At 41.8% G+C, this 25,397-nt stretch overlaps 1 protein-coding gene and 1 long non-coding RNA gene across 2 annotated transcripts in view; one reads left to right on the top strand and one right to left on the bottom strand.

Annotated features, from left to right (window-relative positions):
- LOC112846846 (uncharacterized) overlaps nt 1-11,394 on the bottom strand; it is a 34,049-nt gene extending 22,655 nt beyond the window's left edge. Inside the window, exon 1 of the mRNA XM_025907016.1 lies at nt 11,145-11,394. Coding sequence (XP_025762801.1) covers nt 11,145-11,181 — 37 coding nt within the window. The 5' untranslated portion in view covers nt 11,182-11,394. The remainder of the gene's footprint in view (nt 1-11,144) is intronic.
- A 584-nt stretch (nt 11,395-11,978) lies between these two features.
- On the top strand, nt 11,979-15,043 carry LOC112846854 (uncharacterized). The gene is made up of 5 exons (XR_003220033.1): nt 11,979-12,272; nt 12,488-12,649; nt 12,828-12,951; nt 13,050-13,132; nt 14,902-15,043. It is a non-coding gene; the product is annotated as an uncharacterized LOC112846854 (long non-coding RNA).
- The last annotated feature ends 10,354 nt before the right edge of the window (nt 15,044-25,397 follow it).

The following is a 25,397-nucleotide window of genomic DNA, read 5'->3' as shown; positions in this document are numbered from 1 at the left end:
GGCCTCCAAACAGCCACTTAGTGGAGCATTTAAAACTAAGTCATTGGAGTTAAATAACACACGTGGATTATGGTTGTTGGAGGAAATGATCTTGGAGAAGTATTCCCTTTTAGCCTCTTTGACCGTATCCTGATAGAGACACCTGCAGTTTGTCCCTCTTCCATTTGCGTTCAGCTCTACGACACTCCCTCCTGAAAACCCACTCGGGTTTTCAGGAGGGCACAAGGCTCGGCTTTAGCCTTGGGCTGCCTGGTTTTTAATGGTGCCACAGAGTCCAGGATAGTTAGGCAAGAAGATTGAAACCAGGAGCTGAGGTCCTCTGTGTCCAAGGGAGTGAGATCAGCAGGGACAGACAGCTGGCTAAAGGCAGAGGAGAACTGGGCGGCAGTGGAAGGGTTAATGATCCGACAGTGGCGAACAGGAGTGCTGGTTTGGACTGCAGTGTCAGTTTGTCAAAACCAAGGTGGACTCAAACCTGCAACAACCCCGAGCACAGAGGCCAGAACAAAACAGCGAACCGACATCATCAACATCATCAAACCTATATCCATTATCAAATTTGACTGAAGCTTCCACAGCTCCATCTCCACCCTATTCTGACCGTGAAAAACAAGCCTCCCCATCATCCAACCTCCCCCAGCCCACACCAGAAATGGCTGGAGTGATTGCATCATCTGTCTCCTCATGCCTCCAGATCGGAAAAAGAATTCAACCCAGGAATGAGTGAGCAGGATGACAGCATCACCACAATGGTTGAGGTCATGGTCAACCAAGGATGGAAATACTGCTTTGGTTCACCAACTATGGCCTGAAAATGATATAAGAGAAGCTGCAACACACCTGTCAGACCCCAAAATGGACAGCGAGGACTTTGTTGCCCAATTCCCCTCATTTATAGTGGAATTTAAACCAACAACAGCAGAGATAAACAGTTTGTCCCCACTTTAAAATAATCAAACTGTTTGGTCAAGAGTCAGCAATGGGTAGCCAGATAACATCACCGCCCCCATCCTCACCACCAGTATGTATCAACACCATTACTACATTGTGTGACAACTTCACCACTGCATGCCCACAGAGATTAAACCTTTCCAAATATCTGTCTGTGTTCAACAAGACCATGAGACAGTTGTAGATTATTTAAGCTGTCTGATATAAATACAGTCAAAGCCTGAAGTACAAATGTGTACACTAGCACTGTGTGCATTGGGACTTGGTAAGACTGTCTGCGCTCGAGATATTTGCCATAAATGGAGAAAAAATGGCAATGGAGCAGAGAGAGAGAAATAAGAAGAAAATAGAAAAAACTGAAGCAAAAATCACTCACAATGTACAAGTCAAAAGCACAGACTGCTGCAGGACGTGGGAGAGGCCGGGGGCCGAGGGCGGCAGAGAGATGGAGGAAGAGGTTGGAGAGAGAGAGAGAGAGAGAGAGAGATGTTTCCAGTGCAGGGCCACAAATCATTGGGGTAGGGATTGTCCTGAAAGGCGGCGAGTCGAGGCTGACTGACTCTGGGCAGAGGGTGACAAGGGGAAGGGCACCCAGACATCACAACGAAAGGTAAAAGAAGAAGATGAAACACACACACACACACAGACACACACACACGCGCGCACACACACACACACACACACACACACACAATGCAATGAAGACCATCTTAGACACATAAGCATGGCCATATCGCTCCTCACCACTAAAGCTAAAAAAGCCTGATAGGCAAACCTATTATCGAATGCTGAGTTCACCTACTGCTTACAAACGCTTGTCACAATGAACTCTTCCGGTTGTGGGAGAACAGGTTGACTTTTTGGTAGATTCTGTGTGTACTGGACTGTTGGAATTTATATTTTTATATTGTCATTTGTGCTTAGGAACACATAATCATTTATGCTTAGAAATATATAATCATTTGTATGCTGATAAAAATCATATCCTTATTAGGTCTGATAAGTTTCTGTGTGCACTTGTGTACCATGAGATGAGAGGAAGCAGCCTCGACGTTATAATTTCCATTATAGCTTTAGGAACTAGATTGTTCTGTTTCTTAAAAGTGCAAGACTTCACACCTTTAAATGTTCGTTTGAGACATGACCTATTGCAAGTTCCTGTTCTTATCATTTAGCGAGACGCTTACTTCTGCTTTTCTGCATACCTCATACACACAGTTTAAGTTCATTGAAAGGTCGTATGTCTATGTATGGTATAGCTGGAAACACACACACACATATGCAGAATATAGACACTGATGTTGTTTAGATATGCCTGCTTAAGAATGCCACATGTATTTGTAATTGCATATTCATGAATGATTGCTTGCTGACAATAAAAAGGGCTGTAGCGAAGGAATCAGTCGAAGTTCAGGTGAAGGAATCTTTTCCTCAACTTTGGCTGACTTCCCTTGCGAGCCACAAACACGGAGAGTGCCTTCTTGGCTTGTTTGTCATGCAGTTAGTGGTCTCTTGTTCCAGCGGGGTTTATGCCTAGATAAACCCAACATGGACAAAATATAAATGTGCAGCCAAAATAATTCTCAGTGATGAACAAAACAGCTTTTATAGAATCCATGACATCATTCCAGATGTTTCTCTTTCAAAAGCTGAATAAGATGATCAGAAAGATTTGGGCCCATGTCTAAAACCAGTGTGACAGTACAAACATTATGAAGAAACTGACATTCTGGGGGTGAAACGTTGCAATGGGAGTTTAGGAATTAGCTAACAGCAACTGTTTGAGTTGTAAGAACTGTACAGCTGCTAACAAAAACTTGCTGCATGTCCAGCAGGTGGAGCTATGCCAGTTGACCCCAGACTCGGACCCCAGGCTAACTCAGGCTGAACACCAATATTTCCAGTAAAAAATAAGGGACAAGGGGCAGCCGGAAGAGTGGCATTTCATGCAAGACCTTCAAGCAGTGAATGCAGCAACACACCCCATTGCACCTGAAATTCCCAACCCCCTCACCATGTTGGCACAAGTTCCACCAGAAATACTTTTCTGTGTTTGATCTGGCTAATGCATTTTTCAGTATAAGTGTTGATCCTGCCTGTCAGTTTTGGTTTGCTTTCTCTTTCTAAGTAAATAAATATACTTGGACACGTTGTCCTATGGGCCTAAACCAGGCTCACACATTTTTTGACACTGGACTTAAAGGTTTCATCCCTCTGGAGGGGGAGACAATACGTTGATGATTTATTTATCTGTTCTAAGCCTGCAAGACCGACACAAAAGCACAATTAAAATACCTCACTGAGGACAGTCACAAGTTGGCCTTTCCAAATTACAATGGGTCTCAGAGAAGGTGACATATCTGGGACACGTGATTACGTCAGACCGTAAGTCCCTCTCTCCAAAAAGGACTGCTGTGATTCAATCCATTCCAACAAACAAACGATGAGCTTTCTTGGCATGATGTCATATTGCCATCAGTGGATACCTCAGTATGCTGCACGAGGTCTCCACTGTCAGCAATTATTCATGGGAGGGGACTGACTGCACATGACAGACTACAGCTGACTGATGACACAGACAAAGATGTCACTGACTTAAAACTGACACTTAAGGCTGTATCAACCCTTGGATTACCAAATCCTAACAAACCATTCACCCAGACAGTGGATGAAAAGGGTGGATACCTGACTTCTGTTTTATTGCAGGAGCATGGGGAATGACAAAGACCAGTGCTATATTTCTCATCCAAACTAGACTCAGCAGCAGACCTTCAAATTTGCCAGTGAGCAGTAGCAGCAGCTGAAAAGCAGTTCTAGCTTCATGTGACTGTCACAGTCCGTGGCTGCAGACCTTGTATTTGCGATGAGGACCTAAACCTAGATCTTACCTAGGACCTAGGACTTAATTCTTTAGCTGCCTTTCTGCATTCTGTACCACTGATCCTTCAAGAGCAAAAAAAACCCCAGCTCATTTATGAGCTACCCGTTGGCTAACGTACCACACTGTACGACTGGAAATGCCAAATGTCACAGTTAAAGATGTACTGTTTTAAACCCACCACTGCATAACTCTGATCTGGTTGTCTTTGTCATTTGGCATCATGCAACCAGTGAACGTCAAGTGGGATACGCAGAGGTCACAGAACACAACATCTTAGAATCAGACTCATTACCATCTCACTATTCAGCTCAAGCAGCTCAGCTGACATCACTGATGCATGCATGTGAAATGGCTAAGGGCCAAACAATCACCATTTACACTGATTCCAGATATGCATATCACGTGGTACATTATTGAAACAATGGCAGTTTTTAACAGTCTCAGGGAAGCCCATTGTGAATCACAGACTGGTGGCTGCATTGTTGGTGCCTTGTTTCTCCCAAAGACCACAGCTATTTAGAAATGTGAAGCTCACACTGAGTCTAAAGACTGTAAAGGCATCTCCAGAGCAAATGTATCACCAAAGTCAGCAGCTAAAGACAATGTGAAACCAGACCAAATCTAAACAGATCTACAAATGGACTTCACTGAACTCACACCATGTGAAGGTAAAGTATTGCTTGGTAATTGATGACATGTTCTCAAAAAGTTTTCCCTTCCAATAAATAAGATGCAGGTGCAGTAGCCAAAGCCTTACTGCAAGAAATCATTCCACAGTGGGGAGTTCCATTGACAATAGAGCAGCTTTTGTTAGCACAGCTTTGAAACAGGTAAGTGATTAGCTTAGGATAGACATCAGACATCACTGTGCTTACCATCCAGGTAGCGCCAGAGCAGTGGAGAGAGAGAATGCTTCCATAAAGAGTAAAATAAACAAATGTTGTGCAGAAACAGGACTCAGCTGTCCAAAAGCCTTACCGCTAGTATTAATGCATAAAGAACTAGGGTGAGAGTTAAACATGGCGGAGCAGTATGCGTCACGTGATAGAGCGGCTGTGGCGTGCGAGACCTATCGGCGGTCTGGTGGAGCATTTGGAGCTTCTCTACGTGCTTCCAAACCGGCATTTAATCTGGGAGAAAGCTATCCCAGAGAAGTAAAGCAAGTGTGTAACTTCATCTCTGAATGCTTGTAAAGCATTCCCACGTTAAGCTTAACAACCGATATATGGAGCGACTGCTTCTCTCCCCCTCCCTCTCCTGTTGCTACTTCAATTATGAAACTGATCAATGATTAGCTGATCGGCTGGTAAGTGTGCAGGGGCGGGTCTAGCAAACTTTTGCCAGGGGGGCAGTTAGGGCATTAACAGGGAAAGGGGGGCACAAAAAAATACTTTTCTATTAAGTCTAATATATACCCTAGTAAACTACAGTACTTTTTCCTTTGGGAAGTTACCATCTGTGCAGTCTGCAATTCTGTTGAAGAAAAATGTTGAAACTATTTAATTATTGTAGAAAAATAATTGATTTCTGTACATTTGTTTTACACGTGCATTAAATTAAAGTCGATTACGTCGATTAAGCATCATGAGCCGGAGGGCGGGGGGTGATTCCCTTTTTTTTTTGCTGGGAGTTGGCAACCCTATTAGTTAGGTTGTTTAATATTTCTGCCAAGTAGTCTTTAGAATACCAGAATAGGGAGGATGGTGCAGGTTTAAGTTTATTAGATTGATCAGTGTTGCTGAACTATGAAATATTTTGGGTGCAGTGTATTTTTTGCATAAAGGTAAAGGTACAGAATACCTTTAGTGTTTTTGTTTTTTAATACTTGAGTATGAACATATAAAAAATGCAGCAACATATTGTGAGATTATTATATTATCTTATGCTACGTTATACCCCTAATTAAAGATTGTGAAATCATTATGTAGTTTTAGTTTGCATTATTCTCCTGACTTAGAAGAAGGTGATAACTATTACATTTATTAAACTGATTTGTATTACATTAGACTGCTGATTTATTGTGAATGAATGATATTGTTTTATGATGCATGATACTGCTGCGTTATAAGAAATACTGTTTTCAGAGAATCATGGCCTTATTTATCTGATTAGAAAAGAACAGAACATACTGGACAGGAAGCCAAGGTCAGAACTTAGACTCACTGAGAGAGAAAGAATGTGGATGTTTAGGTTTTATGACTAGGTGGGGGCCTCCTGAAGCTATAAGAATGTGAGAAATGGTCAGACACTATGAGATCTGCTGTGACCCTCTTCGGCACATCTCCCATCCGGATGTATTGCGCAAAAGTGTTTGTATGGAATAATGAGAATGGTATGGAATAAAGAGATTGTTGATTGAGCATTTATACACCGAGTGTTGTTCTTCCTTCAGCCCAAAGATTAAAGAATTGGAATATTTAACAACTTGGTGCCGTGACCCGGATCTTTGGTCTGCTGAGGAGGGCAGATTTGGCCTTTGGTGAGATCGTGAGGCGAGGCGAACAGAGGACCGGTCCAACAGAATTAAAAGGGTCAGCACCACCTGTTGTATAAATACCGAAATGTGCATATTGGACATTCTAAATTAATCTGTTCGCTGAGTTACACGTATTTTCACATTAAATTGTCGGTGTCTGGTTTTCGGCGCGAGATACTAACATCATAAGTTGAGGCTGAATTCCAGTGTGACATAGGAACTGGCTCTAACAAGAAACTAAAAACATTCTACGTTGAGACTAGAGTTGCAGCCCACATTTAACTTTCTCTTTGACTGGCTTTTGTGGCAAGAAACGGTGAAAAATTTCTAAGTTACGGCCAAAGTTCAGCATATGAACTAGAGATGAAATAGAGACTGGCTGTTGGTGCAGAAACACTTTAAATTATTTCCAAGTTGAGCTCAGAAGTTTCTGTGTGTGTTCCTGCGTGTGAGACACGCTCTCTGTGTGTTTCAGTGTGTGAAATATGAACATGGTGACAGTGACGGTTGATGTGTGAATTTGAGGGCACTAGTGCAAAGAAAATATTTTACGATACTAAGGTTGACGTCTGGTGGGCCTTGTGGATTTTGTCCTGGGAGTGGTTCCCCCAAACCGGTAGTTCGGACGCGGCCCGGATGTAACTAGGATAGTAACCTTGGAGGTGGGGACACCTAAAAAGCTTTGTCCTGGGGTTGGCTCCCCCACCGTACTTTGGACGCAAGGTACGGACCAGCGGCGTCTGGAGGTCTAGGTTTATAACCTGAGGACTCAGGGCTCTCAAATAATATCAGAATAACACTGAAACTGCTGTGTGATCACAGGTTTATATTTATTCTGGAGTAGAACAAGATATATTTAATGATCAAAGGTCGAGTTCTACATTAGGTAAAAAGGTTGAATCACTCACTTCAGCGGTAGATTGTTTTGTGCCTGTCCCCTGGCGAGTGTGTAAAAAATAAAACAAAAGGAAAAAGGGAAAAGAAAAGAAGAAGAAGAGAGAAAAAAGGGTAATTCGGAGCCACATAGAGATAGACGGGCTTAATTGGGTTAAATTCTCTGTGGTGTAAAGAAAAAAAAGAAAGGAGTCAAAGCAGTAAGAGGTGAGTAGTGGTGTGAAATATGTTGGGTTTTAAATCTGACGTAGAGAAAGGAGAAATAAAGGGAGAGTGGAGCCCACTGAATTAAGTTAAATTATGTTTTTGGAAATGAAAAAAAATTCAAACACAAACTATGAAAGGTTTGTGTTTGAATTTACTAACTTTAATTATAATAGAAGGTAAAAAAACAGTGTTTTAGTGTTCAAATGATAAAAACATAACACGCATCTCTCCACCACATACGCTGCATTTATAAGTTAAAAGTATCAGTATTGGTAAAATTAGCCATGTATTTACTTCATATTGGATTAATACCAACACGTGCAGTATCACACAGCACTACAGACAATGCAATTCTAAATAGACACAATTAATTTCAATAATGAGAGGAGCACAGATTAGCTGGCCGAAACTAGAATACCTCATGAGGAGATGTGTAAGTTATTATCCAAAATACTGCAGTTTTTGGTTTATATTAATCTAATTCTGCTACATAGGATTAGAGTAAAATTGAGTTCATAGTGAAATATTTGCAGCTGTATTGTTTATCTTTTAATAAAGAAATCAAAAATCACTATCAAAGTTGATCTGTGCTGCACATCAGTGACTTGCTGTTTAACTACAGCTGTTATTTCTACTCTGCATCACTGTCTTCACACTGAAACTCAAAAAATCTTAAAATCCTGAGAATTTTAAGGCACGTTTACATGTGTTTGCTGCACACTGAGCAACTTTTTGCTGACATGTTTAAATGTCTACTTTTGACCAAATTTATAACTGCTAGTAATGAGCCACATTTCCTTTCCTGAACCATGTTCCGAGTTTTTGTGTTTGTTTGTTTTTTGTTAAACCATTAAAGGTGTGTAATACTGTACAACAGGTTAATGTGACAGCAGTGGAGAGACTTCAGAACTTGTCTTTGAATCTTTCACTTTGAAGGATTTCTTCAGTAATGAAGCAAAAACTTCTGATGATTATTGTGAACAAATATGGTTTAAAGCAGCACTTATGTTGTTGCTATGGTGTAACTCGGTCTAATGAAAAACTATAAACATGACTTCGAGTTATTCAGATCAGAAATTTTCATTAATACTGTGTTTCTCATTTCCTGAGCAAAAGAGGGAAACTATGGAACTGCATGAGGAAGTCAGGGGTGTCATGGAAAATTTGTGTTTCACCTCATTTAACCTCAGTGTACAATAATGGACTGTCTTGTACAAAGAAAATAGTGTACTAAGACAGGAAAACAACTAACTGTAAGCTTTGTTCAAGGCCTTGAAACACTTCATTATCAAGCTGGTGCCTACATGATGGCAAAAATTCAACTCCTAACTTCTGAAAAGACAGAGTGTATCCACACAAAGGCTATTAAAGAGTTTGTGTGGGAGGTGTGGTCTGCAGCTCCACAGTAGAGGAGGGGTGGTGCAGCGGGCTTGAGGGAGGGTGGCAGTGAAGCAGAAAGCAATTCGGTAATTACGCACTCACTATTTCAGTGACACAGGGAGCTGTAGACACAAGCAGCAGGTGGGGACACATGAACACTGGGTTCAGGATTGTTCTGAAAAACAGGAAACTGAAGTCAAGTGACTCGGGGTGGAGGTTGAGAAAGAGAAAGGTCCTCAGCATCGCAAAATAAGGTAAAAGATGAAAACAGGAAACACACACACACAGGGAATGCTTTAACCTGCCTACTAACACACACACAGGCAAAAAAGGCTTGTTTGATATAAAAAAGCAAAAATATATACACAATGAATACCAGCTTACAGTCATTAACACGGCCATATTTCTCATTTCTGTTGTCTTCCTGCTGTCCTGTCACCTTGTTGGCTTGGAAAGGTGGTTTGATTATATAACCAGTGAGAAAATTTACATTTGCATTTCAAGTTATAAATATAATTCACTAAACATATCTGTGGTTTCTTACAGAAAATTTTTTTTTCCTACTGGGATTTTATGTTTTTGTGTGATTTCAGATCAACATGTTAATACAGTATGTCCATGAGAAACAAAAAAGAGTTTTACAATTTATATTCAATGTTAATTGTTGCTAGGTTTAAAGTGTTAATGCTAGCTTATTTTAATAAACAACATTGTCATATACAAAACTAGCGTGGCTCTAAAGTTTCAAAGATACATCTGTGAATCTGTGAATGAGGCCTGTAGTATAAAACACTTTGAGTGCTCAAATAGAAAAGTGCTACATAAATGACAGTCCATTTACCATAGTGGTGCTTGTATGAATGTAGGAATACTGGCCGTTCATTGTGGACCTGGGCTGATTTTTTAATTTATTTTTTGTCCCTGACTGTAATGTTCATGTTTTCACTTTGTGATACAGAAAACATATTTTTGTATGTTTTCTCTGCTGGATTTTAATCTGCTGTAAAGTTAAAGTCTTTTTACTCTGCTGGAGCTGCAGCTATAACAACACCCACTAACAATACTAATCCAAACAATAATTCTTATAACAAACTAAAGTTGTTTTCATGTCTCCTTCATTCACTGTACATCAACATATATGCATGAAACACCTGATTTCATGTGAACACACTGAAGGCCTGAATACAGAAATCCCAGAGTCATGTTATTGTTATCTCTGACTTATGTTTTAGGTTTTGTTAAACCAACTAACACAAAGGAAGCTGTGTTGAACTCCATCTGTTGTCCAGCCCCCGGGCTCTGTCTGTGAATTGCTGCAGCAGTATTTAGTGCAAAGAAACAGTCATAGTCAAGTCCTCCTGAGGAGTTATACCAGTCAGGAGGCTGAACCACCTCAGCTGCCTCCTTTAAATGTGGAGAATTTGCAGATCTAATGTGAGCCCCTCAGGACTAACCACCCTCCTGCCTCCTGCCTCTGAGGGAGAGCCCAACCATCCTTCAGAGGAAGCTCTTTTCTGCTGTATCAGCAAGCTCATACTTTTAGTCGCTGTCCAGAGCTCGAGGCCATGAGGAACATAGACTGGCTGACGAATCGGCAGCTTTGCTTTGATGCTCAGCTCCATCTTCACCACAGCAGATCATCACAGCTGTGTGTTCTGGTGAGCCTGACTACATCTGGCTAATATCTCTCAGCATCACACACTAGTTCAGGCTCCTTCCTCATCAGACAGGTGACTCTCCCTGTTCCTATGGCCAAATTTGTCAACTTGGATTGAACCACCAGGACCTCCACCCTGACCACAACCCAATCCACAAAGCACCCAAATCCTACAGCCAGTAGTAACTGAGTAATCTATCAATTATTCTATTGATTAATTGAATAATCAGATAGGAAATGCTTTTGTCTGATTAATGAAAAATGATAAATCTTCAAAAGAGAAGAAACACAGGTCTTTAAGAATGAACTGGTTTCTATTTTAGAAATGGCAATATTTTAAAGTTGAACTAAAACAATATCTGTCCAAAAACAAACTAAACCCATCGTTAAATTTACGCGTTTACGAGTTTTAAAGAAAACATTTTCTTAAATGCAAAAATATGTAATTAATCTTAAGTACAGGCAAAGTCAAATACAACAAAGTGTACATGTGACCTAAACATGAAGTTTTACTCTGTAAATGTAAAGTAGCTCTTACTTCTCTGTTACTTCTGTCTTGGACTCTCACAGAGCACACATCATTACATTTGTATTTTGTACAATGCATTAATTGAAATCATCACACACAAACCACACAGTGAGACTATCTGCTTTAAACTGTGGTGTGAGTGCAGATTGATCTGCATTCAGTTTCTTACCATTTATGAGGAGCAGGATCATCAGCAACGTCTTCATCCTCCTGTAAAACACCTCAAACAAACACAAAGTCCTTTAAATCTGCTGCTGACTGAACAAAGAAACAAACACTCTCCAGCTGTAAGCACACAAAGAAAAGGTCACTTTTGTTTTTAAGAGGAAGTCAACCATGTGACATGAAACTGTCCAGTGGGACAAACACTCTTTACAGCCCACAACTTCCACCTCAGTGCTGACACAAGGCTCATCAGCAAACCTTAAAAAACCTTAAAAGAGTGTTGCCATGCTTAAAAAGTGTAAGTTTAATAACCCAAAGCTTCAGCATGTCTCTATATTTGTGATATATTATCTATGTAAGTGTAGGGCTCATCAGTGCCCTTATTGGTAATCCAGAGTTGACTTTGTTTAATAAATAATGTGTCAGAATTATTTCAGTGTTTAGTCTAAGATTAGTTTTAAGTTTTGTAATTTAAGCTGGACTGTTTGAAACAACACTGATGGGATATTTTTTGCACCACCTTTTCAGAGCAGATAGAAACTTGTGATGGTCCTGGTAGGTCAGGTTTGTTTTCCTTCTTTCCTTCCTCTGCTTCCTCTCCGTGTCTCCTTCCCTCTCTCCTTCCTCTCGGGTGGCTGGTTTGATCTCCAGTTTTCCTGGGCTCTGGCTACTGCAGCTGTTTGTCATCAGCTTCTTCTTCTTCTTTATATTGTTTATTGCTTGCTGGCATGGCTGGACTGGCCATCGGCATTTGCCTGCTAGGCGGATGGTGATGTTTTGTTTTTATCGGCCGATGGTTTTTTTGTTTTGTTTGTAGTATCAGTATAAACAATGAAAGGTGGTGGATTGGCCATGTGTCATGGTCGACTCTGGGCTGGACCAATTACAGTCGAGGAGGTCGGATGCACCCTCCCCCTTGCCCAGCTCGGAAAGCAATTTTCCTGAAACAGAAGAAAATGGTATTGAGGTGAAAAGGAACGCGACTCCTGCTGTATCAGCAAGCTCACCTCAGCCCACTTCAGCTAGAATGAAAAAAAGACACAAGCTGGAGTTATTCTGTATATATATATATGCCTGCCTTGATACTGACAGGGTACAACTGGAGAACTCGGGTGTGTCCGGTGGATCTAAGGTTAGTTAGTCTGTGGAAAACAGCAAGTTTGGTTGTAATGAAGATAAAAGACTTTAGAAATGTTCATCTTTAAATGTGGATGTTGTTAAATGTTTAATTTGTTATTATGGACTAAATATGTTTGTATTGGAACCATTTTCACTATTCACATTATTCTGAAGTCTGCTCTGTCAGATGATGTGATCATCATGGTGTGTTGTCCATCTTTATAACAGGGCCTGAACAGCAGGCCTGAGCCTCCTGAGTCTCTGTGAGAAAATGCAGTGATGTATGAAGTGTTCCTGTGTGCTGGGCTCAGAGCAGCTGCTCTCAGCATCAGCTGCATTCACTGTCATGCACAAAGTTCAGCAGCTCAAAAAAGCTCATAGATTTTGATGGTAAGTCAGGCAAATTCTTAATCCCCTTTGCAAACTCTCTGGCATCCAAGTCTGATTGGTCCTGAAAAAGCAAAGTAGTGCTGAGGGCCTTACACTGTTCAGTGAGTTGACTAAGGAGCTTGGAAAGAAAAAGTTCAGTGAGTTCATCATTTGAGAGATTTGGAAAATTTTTCAACAGATTTCTCTCCCACATTTTCCAAAGTGGTGAATCTCTCTTGGATGGAATAGACCACCAACAACAACATTAAAAAGGTCACCTCCAGCTTCTTTAGGGCATCACTCAATGGCTCATCAATTGATTCGTAAGAGAAGTGCTGTGTCGTAGATCTCAGTCTTTTCTGTTGCAGAACAGCCTCTACGTTCATGTCCTCACACATATCCTTGGCAAACATTTGTGCAGATGCAAAGCCTGTTCCCCTGTAGTTGGAGACTGACCGCTACATCTACATGCATGCTGGGAGACTGCATGAGCGTGCCCACATGGTGAGTTTGGTTCAGAATGTCATACGACACCACTGTACAAATCCTGAATCTGTATGATCCCACCTCCTCAGACAAAGACTGGGCTTCAGTCTTTATGACTGAGTCTTTGGTGTGGTCACTCCCTGCAGATGCTCGGTACCTCAGGGGCTCAACACTGTTGATCTTACTTTCCCACCTTGTTTCAGACCATGTCTTCAGTTTAACATTAGCATGTTTTTATAGGACGGTCCATCTCTGAGTGGAGGCTGAAAACAAATGGTTAAGTTTCTGCAAAATCCCAAAGTAACTATCTTCAGAATTAAACTGGACCAAATTATTGTTTTATCAAATATTCAGAATTATGTGTAACAAGCATTTTATTGAATAGGATACCACACCATCAGTGTTTGGAAGTCATGCATTACTCTGTAATTACAGTAAGATAATGTTCCTAAATAATGCAGCCTAATGGTGTAAGAGATTTGTTTTTGCTAAGTCAGACTACAACAGAAAACTATTGTCCGGTTTGAGTGTAGCATAGCATACAAATGGCTAACAAACAGCCTTAATAATTCATCATACACTGAGAATAGGAGAAAAATCAACAATACACCTTTTCCAGTTATTGACTAATAAATATTTTAATTATATAATATTACTGCCTGTCTACTGTTTACTATCATAGCCAAGTAGCTAACAAGTTTTCACTATTCCTGCTAATGAACGTGATTCCCCCCCCCCACACACACACACACCCGAGAATCCCCACCAACTAACAGATCTCCACCTTAGTGCGCAGACTCGGTTTGTATGAGGTTTTTCTGTGGTTTTGCACAACCCAGGAAAAATTGACTGTGACATAATGAGCTTGGATTGACGATATTATGAATGAAATGTGCTTTACTTGGAAGCAGCCCGCCCCCCTCCCCTTTCGACAGGGTGTATGTGACACTTCAGCACAGCAGCAGCAGCAGCACGCAGTCGCACTGAGGGCCCTGGGTGTGACAGAATTTAAAAACACATCAGTGCAAATTATGTCTGTATCATGATGTTTGGTGTTTCTGTGTTTGTTTGTTCATTCGGTTTTATTTGGTTTTATTGTGCGAGCTGGTTATTTTGCCGCTCCGCCAGCCAGAGATCTCACACTGTGAGTGAGGACATCCTGCCAGCATGGAGGTCATTTCATGACAGAGAAAATACTTTTGTATCTGCAGAAGCTGGAAAATCACCAAATGTTGTTGATACACAGCATTTAATGTTATGATGAAACATGTAGAAGTTTTGTTTTGTGATTCATTTGGACTTTCTGTGGTTAAAATCAAAGGTTGTCTGTTAGAACATAAAGACTCAGAGTGAGAATCCAGCTGTGCAGAAAAATACACCACATGGACAAAAGTGTTTGGACTATTAATCATTGTTTTCTGAGCCTCTGCGTTCCAGTGAAGCAGAATCTTAATGCTTCATGTTACCAACACATGTCAGAGAATTCTGTACTTCCAGCTTTGTGGGAAGATTTTTGGTAATTCTTTTGAGACGGATAAATAAATTTTCATGTTTTTTAGTTAAAAAATTTTAACATTTTGGAGTTCATGTTAATGGTATTTTTTATGTTTCCCTTAAAGATGTTTGTTTAAATTTGGTATTACAGCCAGGCCTTCATCATTAGTTCACACACACGGTCTGAGGCAGATTTGAATTTGTTCATAGAACTTATTAAACGCACAGAAGGAAATATTAATGAATAACAGACCACAGTTTAACCTGGACTTTATTTTTTAATGATGGTGGAGGATTCAGCAAGGTTGGAGGTGACGTGAGGGGTGGAGGTGTGCTGCTGAGTCCAGCAGGTCACAGTCAGCTCTGAGGAAAGACTTCTACACCCGAGTGCTTCACTCTGAGTCACACTGCACTGGAGGTGGTAGGAGGTGATCAGTGTTGGGAAGGTTACTTTTAAAATGTATTCCACTACAGATTACAGAATACATGCCCCAAAATGTATTTTGTAACGTATTCTGAATACTTTGGATTACTTAATATATTATCATGCTTTTTACAACTACATGAATGTACTATTGCTGTGTGATTTATTACTATTACTGAAGGTCCGCGGCTCCGAACCGTAGTAAAGGGACCTCTGACTAATACGTCGGGTTCCGTGTCGGGCTCGTAGCTGTTTGCTAGCGAGAGACAGAGAGAGGCGTTGAAAGGCTGCTCCAACGGAACTTATTGTTTCGGAGGAAAACACGAACACAGTTTACAGTCGAGTCTTAATAGCTTATTTACAACAGGAAAAGACCGCCGTGTAATCCCTTTATTTCAACAAAGTAACTGTATTCTGAATACCACCTTTTTAAACAGTAACTGTAACGGAATACAGTTACTCATATTTTGTATTTTAAATACGTAACGGTGGCACATGTATTCCATTACTCCCCAACACTGTACATGGCCTGAGAGCATTAGGCCTGGATTCAAATCCACCCTGCAGTCCCTGCTGCATGTCCTCCCCTCTCTCTCTCCCCACTTTCCTGTGTCTCTCTACACTGTCGCTATCAAATAAATAGAACAATGTCAAGATCCACTGACACACACTGAAGTGTGTATATACGTGTGTGTGTACCTGTCTTCACTTGGATTGTCACAGCTCCACACACACAGACAAACGACCTGTTTCCAGCTATGATCTCTGTTCACAGCTTCACCACATTTCTCACACCGACTGCTGACTTTACCATCCTCATTACTTGGATGTGAAATCTTGTTGTCTTTGTTTTGCTCTGTCTGATTTTTTTCTTGTGGTCCAGTTGTGGCTTTGGTCAGCCCACACCTTCCCATGCTTCAGTTATCGGGGTTTGCAGTTGGGGAAACCTTCCAGTCGACGTATCGTTTGTGTTGTGGTGAGCTCCTCTGAGAGCTCAGTGAGGACGACCCATCATGACCCATCACCCATCAGACTCACACACAACAGCAGAAATGCTGTTATGTAAAGAACACTAGACTGTGTTAGCTGTTGTCACTCACCATGTACAGTAGAGTTAGTGCTTAGTTTCAAGTCAGCTTTTTGCAGAAATCTCCAGTTAGTGTCTGTCTTTGTCAGGCAGGAGTCAGTTTGTGAACCAGTTCATGAAACATAGCGAGCTCCATTCTTAGAAACAAAGTCATCCTGCTCTGATTCTGCCATAAAGGTCTCACACAAACTAAACTCTGCAAACACTGCTGTGAAAATGTTTGGCCCCTTTCTGATTTCCTATTTTATGTGTTTGCCAAACTTCAATGTTTCAGATCATCAAACAAATGTAAATATTAGACAAAGAAAACACAAATAAACACAAAATGCTGTTTCTAAATGAAAGTGTTTATTATTAAGGGAGAAATAATCCAAACCTACATGGTCCTGTGTGAAAAAGTGATCGCCCCCTAAACTTAATACCTGGTTGGGCGACTTTTACCAACAACAGCTGCAATCAAGTGTTTGTGATAACTGAGTCTTTTACAGAGGAGGAACTTTGTCCCACTCATCTTTGCAGAATTGGAGGCTTTTCAGGAATAAACCACCTTTTTAAGGTCACCCCACAGCATTTCAGTTGTATTCAGGTCAGGACTTTGACTCGGCCACAGTTTGTTTTTGTTAAGCCATTCAGAGGTGGACACCAAAACAGCCCCAGACCATCACTCTACCACCACCAAGTTTTACTGCTGGTCTGATGTTCCTTTTCTGAAATGCTGTTACTTTGACACCAGATGTAATGGGACACACACCGTCCACAAAGTTCAACTTTTGTCTCATCAGTCAAAATGTTTTGGCAAATGTGAGACGAACCTTTTTGTTCTTGTTGATCAGCAGTGGTTCTCTCCTTGAACTCTCCCATGGTTCCCCAGTCTCTTTCTTATTGTTCAATCATGAACTCTGACCTTAATTGAAACATGTGAAACCTGCTGTTCTTTAATGTTGTTCTGGGTTCTTCTGTGACCTCCTGGATGAGTCGTTGCTGCACTCATGGAGTAATTTTGGTCGGTCTGTCACTCTTGGGAAGCTTCACCACTGTTCCAAGTTTTCTCCATTTGTGTATAATGTTAAACACAAACACTGACGGTTTAACGTGGAGGCGGAGTCTGTTTACACAGAGAGGCGGAGTCTGTTTACACACTAAAATAATGGATAGCTGCAGGCCTGGTCTCGTGTGTGAGAAGCTGTAAATCAAATATCTTCTACCTGCAAAATTCCTTCAGTTTTATTTCTACAGCAGCAAATGACAACAACAGTCACCTCCAGGAGTTTCTACTGTAAAGTAAAGACTCGACAATAACAGAGAGAAACTCCACCAATCAGACGACCCCCCTATGAGAACGGTGACGGTGGGATCATCCTCATGTTCTTACAGCGTGGTTACAGCGTGGCTATGAAATCTCCACCATGTTAAAGAGTTTTTGGACACTCGATGGGAAACTGCCCGCTCAGGCCCAGCAGTTTGCTTCAATGACCTGGAGAAGAACGCAGGAAATCCTCCAAGGTTTCAAACATGTTTCAGTCCTGGAAATGTGCAATACTACCTGCTGCATTATGAGCTTCAGTAATGAGCACAGCAGTGGACTCAGTCAGTGTTTCCATCACATCCAGGCCCAGAAGACTTGGAGGAAATGAAGATTTTGTTCTTCCACTTATTTCCTGTCATATTCTGCACTTCTTACTTCTTTCAGCTGCCCATGAAACAATGAAAGCTTTCTGCAAGAAAGACAATAAAGATCAGTTTGATCATCAACATGAAGTTTGTTTTTATTTGACAGCATCAGCTGTTGCATCAAGTAAGGAGTCAAAGGCAGCAAAGAGCTGTTTGTGTGTTTTTGGAGTGGATCACTGCGGCTTTATTCACGTGTCCTCTCTACAGAAGCTCACTGGCTGTTGGGAGGACCCGGACATTTCCCTCTGGGTTGTTTGGCTCTGTTGGAACTTTGAGGAAGAATAAATCTTATAAAAGCTGATCTCTAATAATTCTCTCTGTAATGTTCAGTATATGTGTGCGTGCTGTGATTGGTGTTTTCCCTGTGAGTGTTTGATGTGACACCTGTAGCTTTAGCTCACCTTGAAAACAGAGGTTATGTTTTTGGTAGCGTGTGTGTGCGTGTCGTTCTGTGTGTGAACACGAGAGCTCGAATAGTTGTGAATGAACTCTGATCAAACTTTGTAGGGGTGTAGAGCGGGCTCATGTTAACAATCTATTCAAATCTGGCTCACATCCACCCAAGTCTTCAAGGTCGACTTCATGATTTATTGATGGAAACTGAGAAAAAGCCTCAAACTTAGAAACTAGGATTGGAACAAGTGTGCTGTGGATCATCAACATGTAGAAAGGAGCACATGAAGGTTTCAAATATCAGCTCACATCTGACCTCTGACCTCACTTTCAAGGTCAACAGATGGATCTGAAGGTCAAAGTGATAATAATGCTCTTTAGAGCCATTTTGGAGCTCTGAGCTCTTTTTCAAGGTCAAATAAGGTCAAACTTCCATCAAATGTCTCATGTTTCAAACTCTGTTTATAATTCTACTGTCTTTGTTTCTAATGGAACATTTACTTTATTAAACAATGAAATAGTGACATGTTCTACATCCACATCAATCACAATCATAGAAAATGTCAAATAAATGTGCTTGTGTTGTGTCCATGATGATGTTAACAAACAAACTGTGACAGAGCCTCAGACGTGATGAAGAAGCTGAATCAGCAGAAAGAGCAGAGCAGGAAGCAGCATCATCCACACAGGTGTGTCTCAGGTGAGTCCTGCTCCCACACTAAACACATCCACATCATATTAGCATGTGCTAACATGTGCTTCTGCTTTATTTCACTCTGATATGTTTCCAGTCAATATGTCTGCTGTGTGTCTCTCAGCACTTGCACTAAATCTTGCCGTGTGTCTGTGATACTGCGTGATGCTAACAGACTGTAACGTCAGTGAGTCTGTGAGTATCTCTGTCACCTACAGCTTCCCCTGTGGAGCTCATTTCAAATGCTCAGGTTTACACTCAGGAACAGGAAATGCTGCGTCTGCAGTTTGTCTCCTTCAAACTAAAGTGTCTCAGACACGTGCAGCACGTGAGCACAAAGATGTTTTTGGTCACGTGGTGGGCACGAGGAGCTCTCAGTGAGTTTGGAGCTGAAACATCTTTGACTCCCAGAGTTCAACTGTGAAAGTGAAACAAGCAAACATGGATATTTAGGAGCCTCAGACGGTGTGATGATGATGATGAACCCAGGAAAGAAACAAAGAGAGAAAAGAACAGATTGGAGATCAGAGCTGAACACACACTTTTTTAAAAGCATGCAGGAGCCGTGAGGACGAGCACGGATTCATTCATTCATATCTGCACTGTAATCTGAACTCTCTCTCCCTCTCTTTCTAATCTCATGTCTGAAGGTGAGAAGGACACCGTCTCCCTGACAGAAAAGCTTCTCCACCCACACAGCTGAAGAAGAAGAAGATATTTACAGTGTGTACAATGGCATCACTCTTCCACACACAGACAATCACTTGTTGATGCAGCGTGGTCCAGCTGGGAGTAAGGAGGTAGGAAAGCTGAGCCAGTGTTCCCGCTTTAAAGAAGGCACCTTCAGCCAATCACTGACTCCACCCACAACTCAGCATAGTGACAAATACTCAGTACAGGCTAAACAGCACCACCCTCAGGCCAACACGGAGAAAAACATTCACACTGAAACAAGACAAATGATGATCAGGGCCCTGTTTCAGAAAGCCGGTTTAGAAAACCGATAAATGATACTCAGCGTTGAGTAACCCCGAACTGTCCAACTCGGAATATTCGGGTTCAGAAAGGCTGATAACAATTAGTTCAATCAACGCGGAGTTGCTTTAACCCCAAGTTAAGCGCGCGCACGAGGATACATAAAGCCCTGATTAGTGGAGCACAGATTAAGCGAGTCACCATGGAGACGGAGGGAAAGAAGGCGCGGTCAATGTATTTTACAGCGCTTGAGGCCGAAATTCTGATGGTAGCATATACCGATAACATGCAAATTTTTGCGGAAAAAAAGTAACACAGCCTCAGCTGCAAAAGAAAGGGAGCACGCATGGCAAAACATAGCCGACAGAGTCAATGCGTGAGTGTTAATTTAAACATTGATCTAGGGATTTCCACCCATTTAACACGTTATTTTATTATATTTCATTTTATTTTTTATGTTATACATTTTATTTTGTGATGTGATGTGAGCGCAGGTGCAACCCAACAGGTCCCAAACGTTCCTGGCAGCAAGTAAAAATGAAATATAAAAATATAGTCCAAACAGGTAAGGTGTAATTGCATTATGAGCCATAGTGCTTGGTCTGTTTGTCCTATGTAAATCAATTGCAGTTAGAGGCTACATTAATTTTCTTTCTGTAAGCACTTATTGAAATTATCTGAGCACATTACAAGTACATATTTGCTTACTCTGTATGCTCAAATGTGACCCGTTATAGCCAACAGAAAAAAAGCGGAGGGCCGAAAAACAGGTGGGGGTCCTCCACCACCACCACTCACAGAGGCTGAGCAGTTGGCCCTCAGCCAAAACAGTGGGCGCCCTGTGGCTGAAGGCATCTCTGCAGGGACATCCTCTGAGTCAATAACCCCGCAAGACACAAGTGCCTACATAAGAGGTAAATTACTATACTCCATTACTATAATGAAATAATTTGTTAGTTTGAAATGCTACAGGGATGCTACAGGGAACTATGTACCTGTACATTAATGCTGTGGAAAGACTTCCTGTTCACATAGTCTCCTTCATTTACTGAAGGAGCAATGATTGGAATGTGAGTGCCATCTATACAGCCAATCACGCCTGGGAACCCTGAAAATAAATGTAAAATTTAAGTAGTAGTTCAAGTATCACCACATCATGAATTAAGTTTTGTTCATCCTTATACCTGCAATTTTGTGGAATCCCTCTCTGATAAATCTTGTGGGTCTATGACCGGGGAACACCACAAACGAGTACAGGAGACGTTTCAGTGCAACTGTAACATTCCTGACTGCCCGACAGACGGTAGCCTTGGAAACGTGCTCAGCGTCACCAATATTATACAGAAAGCTCCCGTTTGCAAAAAACCGAAGTGCAATACAAATAATATGTACAGAACTGAGAGAATGTCCGCAATGTGTCACATGAGCAATATAAGGCCTGAGGATGTTATTCAAATAAATTATAGATTGTGCTGACAAACGGTAACGTTCACACAGAAAATCATCAGGAAATGATAAAATGTCCAAACGCGCTCTAATCACTCTCTCCCGGCGGAGAGCTCTGCGGAGAATTTGGGCTTCAACATCTACTGGCTCTTCAAGGAAGGGGCACGCCATGTCTGACACTTCCTACAGTCAGGTTTCCGACAAAGAGGCGGAGAAGGTCAGGGTTAGTTGAAGTAAACCTGCTAGGGGGCAGGTTAGCTTCACGGAGTGTGTCGTCATAGTAACTCACTCAGAATTAATCTAAACTCGCTTTGTGAAACCGAAAACCCAGAGTTTTCGTTACCTCAGGGTATACTTACTCAGAGTTTGCACTAAACCGGCTTTCTGAAACAGGGCCCTGGGCTCCAAACATTCATATCCAACACATGTAAAGCCTTCAAACATCATCTGCTAATGTTTCTGTTTATTCTATGATTATTTTAAAATGAGCTCACAGCCACCTGTCGTCCTGCTGAGCTCCACCAAGGGGCCACTTTAAGGACCTGTCAGATAATCTTATTAGTCAATCATTATCTTATCATTTTACAATTCTATTTAAACTTTCAGCAACTTAGGACCCCACATCCAGTCATTCACCCATTCACACACACATTCACACACTGGTGATGGCAAGTTACATTGTAGCCACAGCCGCCCTGGGGCGCACTGACAGAGGCGAGGCTGCCGGAAACTGGCGCCACCGGGCCCTTTGACCACCACCAGTAGGCAACGGGTGAAGTGTCTTGCCCAAGGACACAACAACTGAGACTGTTGGAGCCGGGGCTCGAACCGGCAACCTTCCGATTACAAGACTAACACCCAACTCTTGAGCCACGATCACCCCTAAACAAACAACAAAGTACAAATACTCTGTTACTGTACTTAAGTAGAATTTTCAGGTATCTGTACTTTCTACTCCTTACATGTTATAAATGTGCCTCTCAGTAAAACACAATGTGCTGCAGGCTACAAATAAAATAGGTGTGATAGTCACACCAAAAGCTTCAGACAGTTTTCATTGTGCATGTTTGACCTACTTTGTTTTTCCCCAAAATATTGATGTAACACAGTCCAGTGTCTGTATAATGAACTTAGAGCATAGAAACAAAGTCTCAGTCCCATCACACTAGTATTGATCCGACACCAATACCAGCGTTGGTATCGATTGGCCACCTTTAAGGTCCAATTCATGCCTTTATTGAACAACTAATTCCTGCCTGTTCAAATGAAGTTCCTGCAGAAAGCTTTAAAAGGAGCAACATTTCAGTCTGTCACACTAACACATGCTGGAGCAGCTGTTCATATTTAACATGCACATATTGTTCACAACCAAACAAAGCGCTGCAGTTCTCCCTCTCTGTGAAGCAGCACAGTTACATGGAAAAGATAAAGCCTACAGTGGACAAGCTGCTGATCTCAGATCTGTAGGTGATGACAGAGAGCACATGTGGCTGTGCATTTATTAACACTGGGAACTGTGGGAACCAGTAGAAGAAGAAGGCTGCTTGATGATATTAAGGTAAGTGTGGAAACTTCTTCACACTGAGCATTTAAAGCCTGCTGGCTGCTCATGTTGTGAGTGTGTGTGTCCTCACTCATCAGGAGTGTGTGAAGCTTTCATGTGCATCCATCTTTTCCTGCATCAGTGTGTGTGTCCTCTATGAAAAGCTTGAGAGCTCCTCAGACCGTGCACACACACACGAAGACCAGGCTGTGTCACAAAGTTTACACGTTTGATCCGACTGTGTGAAGAACACAACATGTGAAGCTTCAGCTTCTCTCTGTGTTTAAACACACTCACAGGCAGCCATGTGACTACCAAGCTTCAGCCAATCAGAACAAACTGGAGCAAAGTTCAACATGTTAGAAGTTAGTTTGTGCCCAGTGTGCATGTTTCATGAGTGCTGTGATAACTCTGTGTGTGCGTTTATTGAAATGACGTGGAAAGAGGTGTGAACATGTGCGCTGAGACCGCCGCCCCCGTGAGCCCGACCGAGACGAGCAGGTGTATGAAGAGGGGCGGGGCTTAGAGAGGCTCTCTGAGTGGATATGATTGGCGTTTTACAGCCACAGCACCCTGAGCAGCCCCGATCTGACATCATCTCTGAAAATCAATCAATCAATAATCAATCAGTGAGTTTGTTTGATTTTGACTGTGAACTTTGTTTCAAAGATGGAGGCCACGCTGCTCTCAGAGGACTGTGTGTGGTTGTGGTAAACGTGTGAGCTGCTGCTGGTTCTTCCTCACATGTTTGACATGTTTCCACCTTTTTCACAGATGTAAACGGCTCCAAAAGGCTCGAGTGGTTCTGGATTTGACAGCACGAGGACTTTATGTCTGCTTCCAAACAGAAATGAATGGTGGCAGCAGGATTTCTGTCTCTACTTGGAGTTTGATTTTGGCTGTTTGGTTTGTGTTATGGTTTCTTTCAGTCCATGTCACAGATCCAGACACTGCACATCCCGCTGACTTCACTGAGCTACATCAGTTTGCTTATTTTACTTTTGTTATAGAACATTTTTGCTAAGCTATCATATCTGGCCTCCTCCCTTTGGTCCTTCCCATGAGCTGTCAGATATCAGGATGTTTCTATAAAACCAGTTCCTGTAGAAATGACATCATTACTGTGGGAATATTGTCAAATCTTCCAGCACGACTGGATTCACAGAGGAACACGAGGAGGAACTTTGTTTGCTGTGAACTCACCAGAACAGGAAACTGATGACATCCATGAGCTGCTGTAATCCTGAGAGCTGATTTCAAAAAGCGTGAAATGTCCCCGACGCTCAGACCTGACGGGTCTGTGGACTGTTTGAAGGAAGCGTGGACTGTGATGTTCTCCTCACTGAAGCAGATTCAAACTCATATGGACACAGAACACAACCATGATGTCAGCGTGACCCAGGTCTCATTGCTGAGTGACATTTCCTACTGTTTAATGGTCAGTGAACACGCCACGGTGATGTTGATGTGGGCGTGGCAGCCACACACTGCAGCTGTGGATTTTCCTCTGTGTGCTGGAACTTTGTTTCAAAGTAGTTATGATGAGTTTATAAAATTGTGTGTGAGTGAAACTGATGAGTGTAATGTGCTGTCAGAGTGAGGAGTCACTTTGAAGCTGTGTCCAGGAGTTATTGTGATCACACAAACTCCTCTGGTGAGTTGGTCTGATGCACATTCATGGTTAGTGCTGCCCTGTTATACCTCAGTAACACAACTGCTGTGATGTTATTAAAGTGGCCACGTTGTGTAACACGGATCCTTTCAGCTCCTTCTGGAGATGATTCCAGGAAAAAGATGGAGCTCATTGAAAAGACTCTGAGCACAAACATTAAAATCCTGTGAGAGCGAAGCCTGAACTGATTCTGCTTTTTCCTCATGAATGTTCACAGATAAGAGGAGAGATTCAGAGAGGAACCAACCAATGTGAAAGTGAGAGACAGACGGAGACAGCAAGGAAGGAAAGTGAAAGGTTTCCAGGATCAGACGAGTTCAGGTGGATTCATAAAGAGAGATCAGCAATAAAAGGAATGAAGTGTTTCCTCAGCTGGAGGCAGAACCAGCAGCTGGACTGTTTCCCCACAGCTGGACTCACAGGTGAGACACCTGCAGCTTTACTGACACCCAGTGGACGCAGCAGGAAACTGCAGCAGCTCAGACAGTAATTCAAGTGTTTATTCAGGGCTGCTGTGGCTCATTAAAAACTCTGAAAATCAAATAAACGAAGGTCTTCAAATGTCACATATTTCTCTAAAATCATTAAATTTAAGTTCATTTTCAGACTGGAAGCAAAAAATGAGCCCAAGAAGAATTTTTTCAGTCAGTTTTTAAAGTTTGACTCGCTCAGCGTCTCTCCTCTTATCACCGCTGATCAGACACATTTATTTATTTGAAGATGCAGTTAGCGGCTGACACGCTGATGATGCTCAGTAGATCTGATCTTTGTATCTGAATTTATTTGACAGGGACAGTGTTCATGTTCATGGACATCAGGATAAAACCAGAAGATGGAAACCTGCCAGATTTGAGCTAAACTGCTCATTTCCATGTGCATAGCTG

Source organism: Oreochromis niloticus, linkage group LG5 (genome assembly GCF_001858045.2).
Source record: "Oreochromis niloticus isolate F11D_XX linkage group LG5, O_niloticus_UMD_NMBU, whole genome shotgun sequence".
Classification (NCBI taxonomy): Eukaryota; Metazoa; Chordata; class Actinopteri; order Cichliformes; family Cichlidae; genus Oreochromis; species Oreochromis niloticus.
This window is presented reverse-complemented; position numbering and strand designations above follow the sequence as displayed.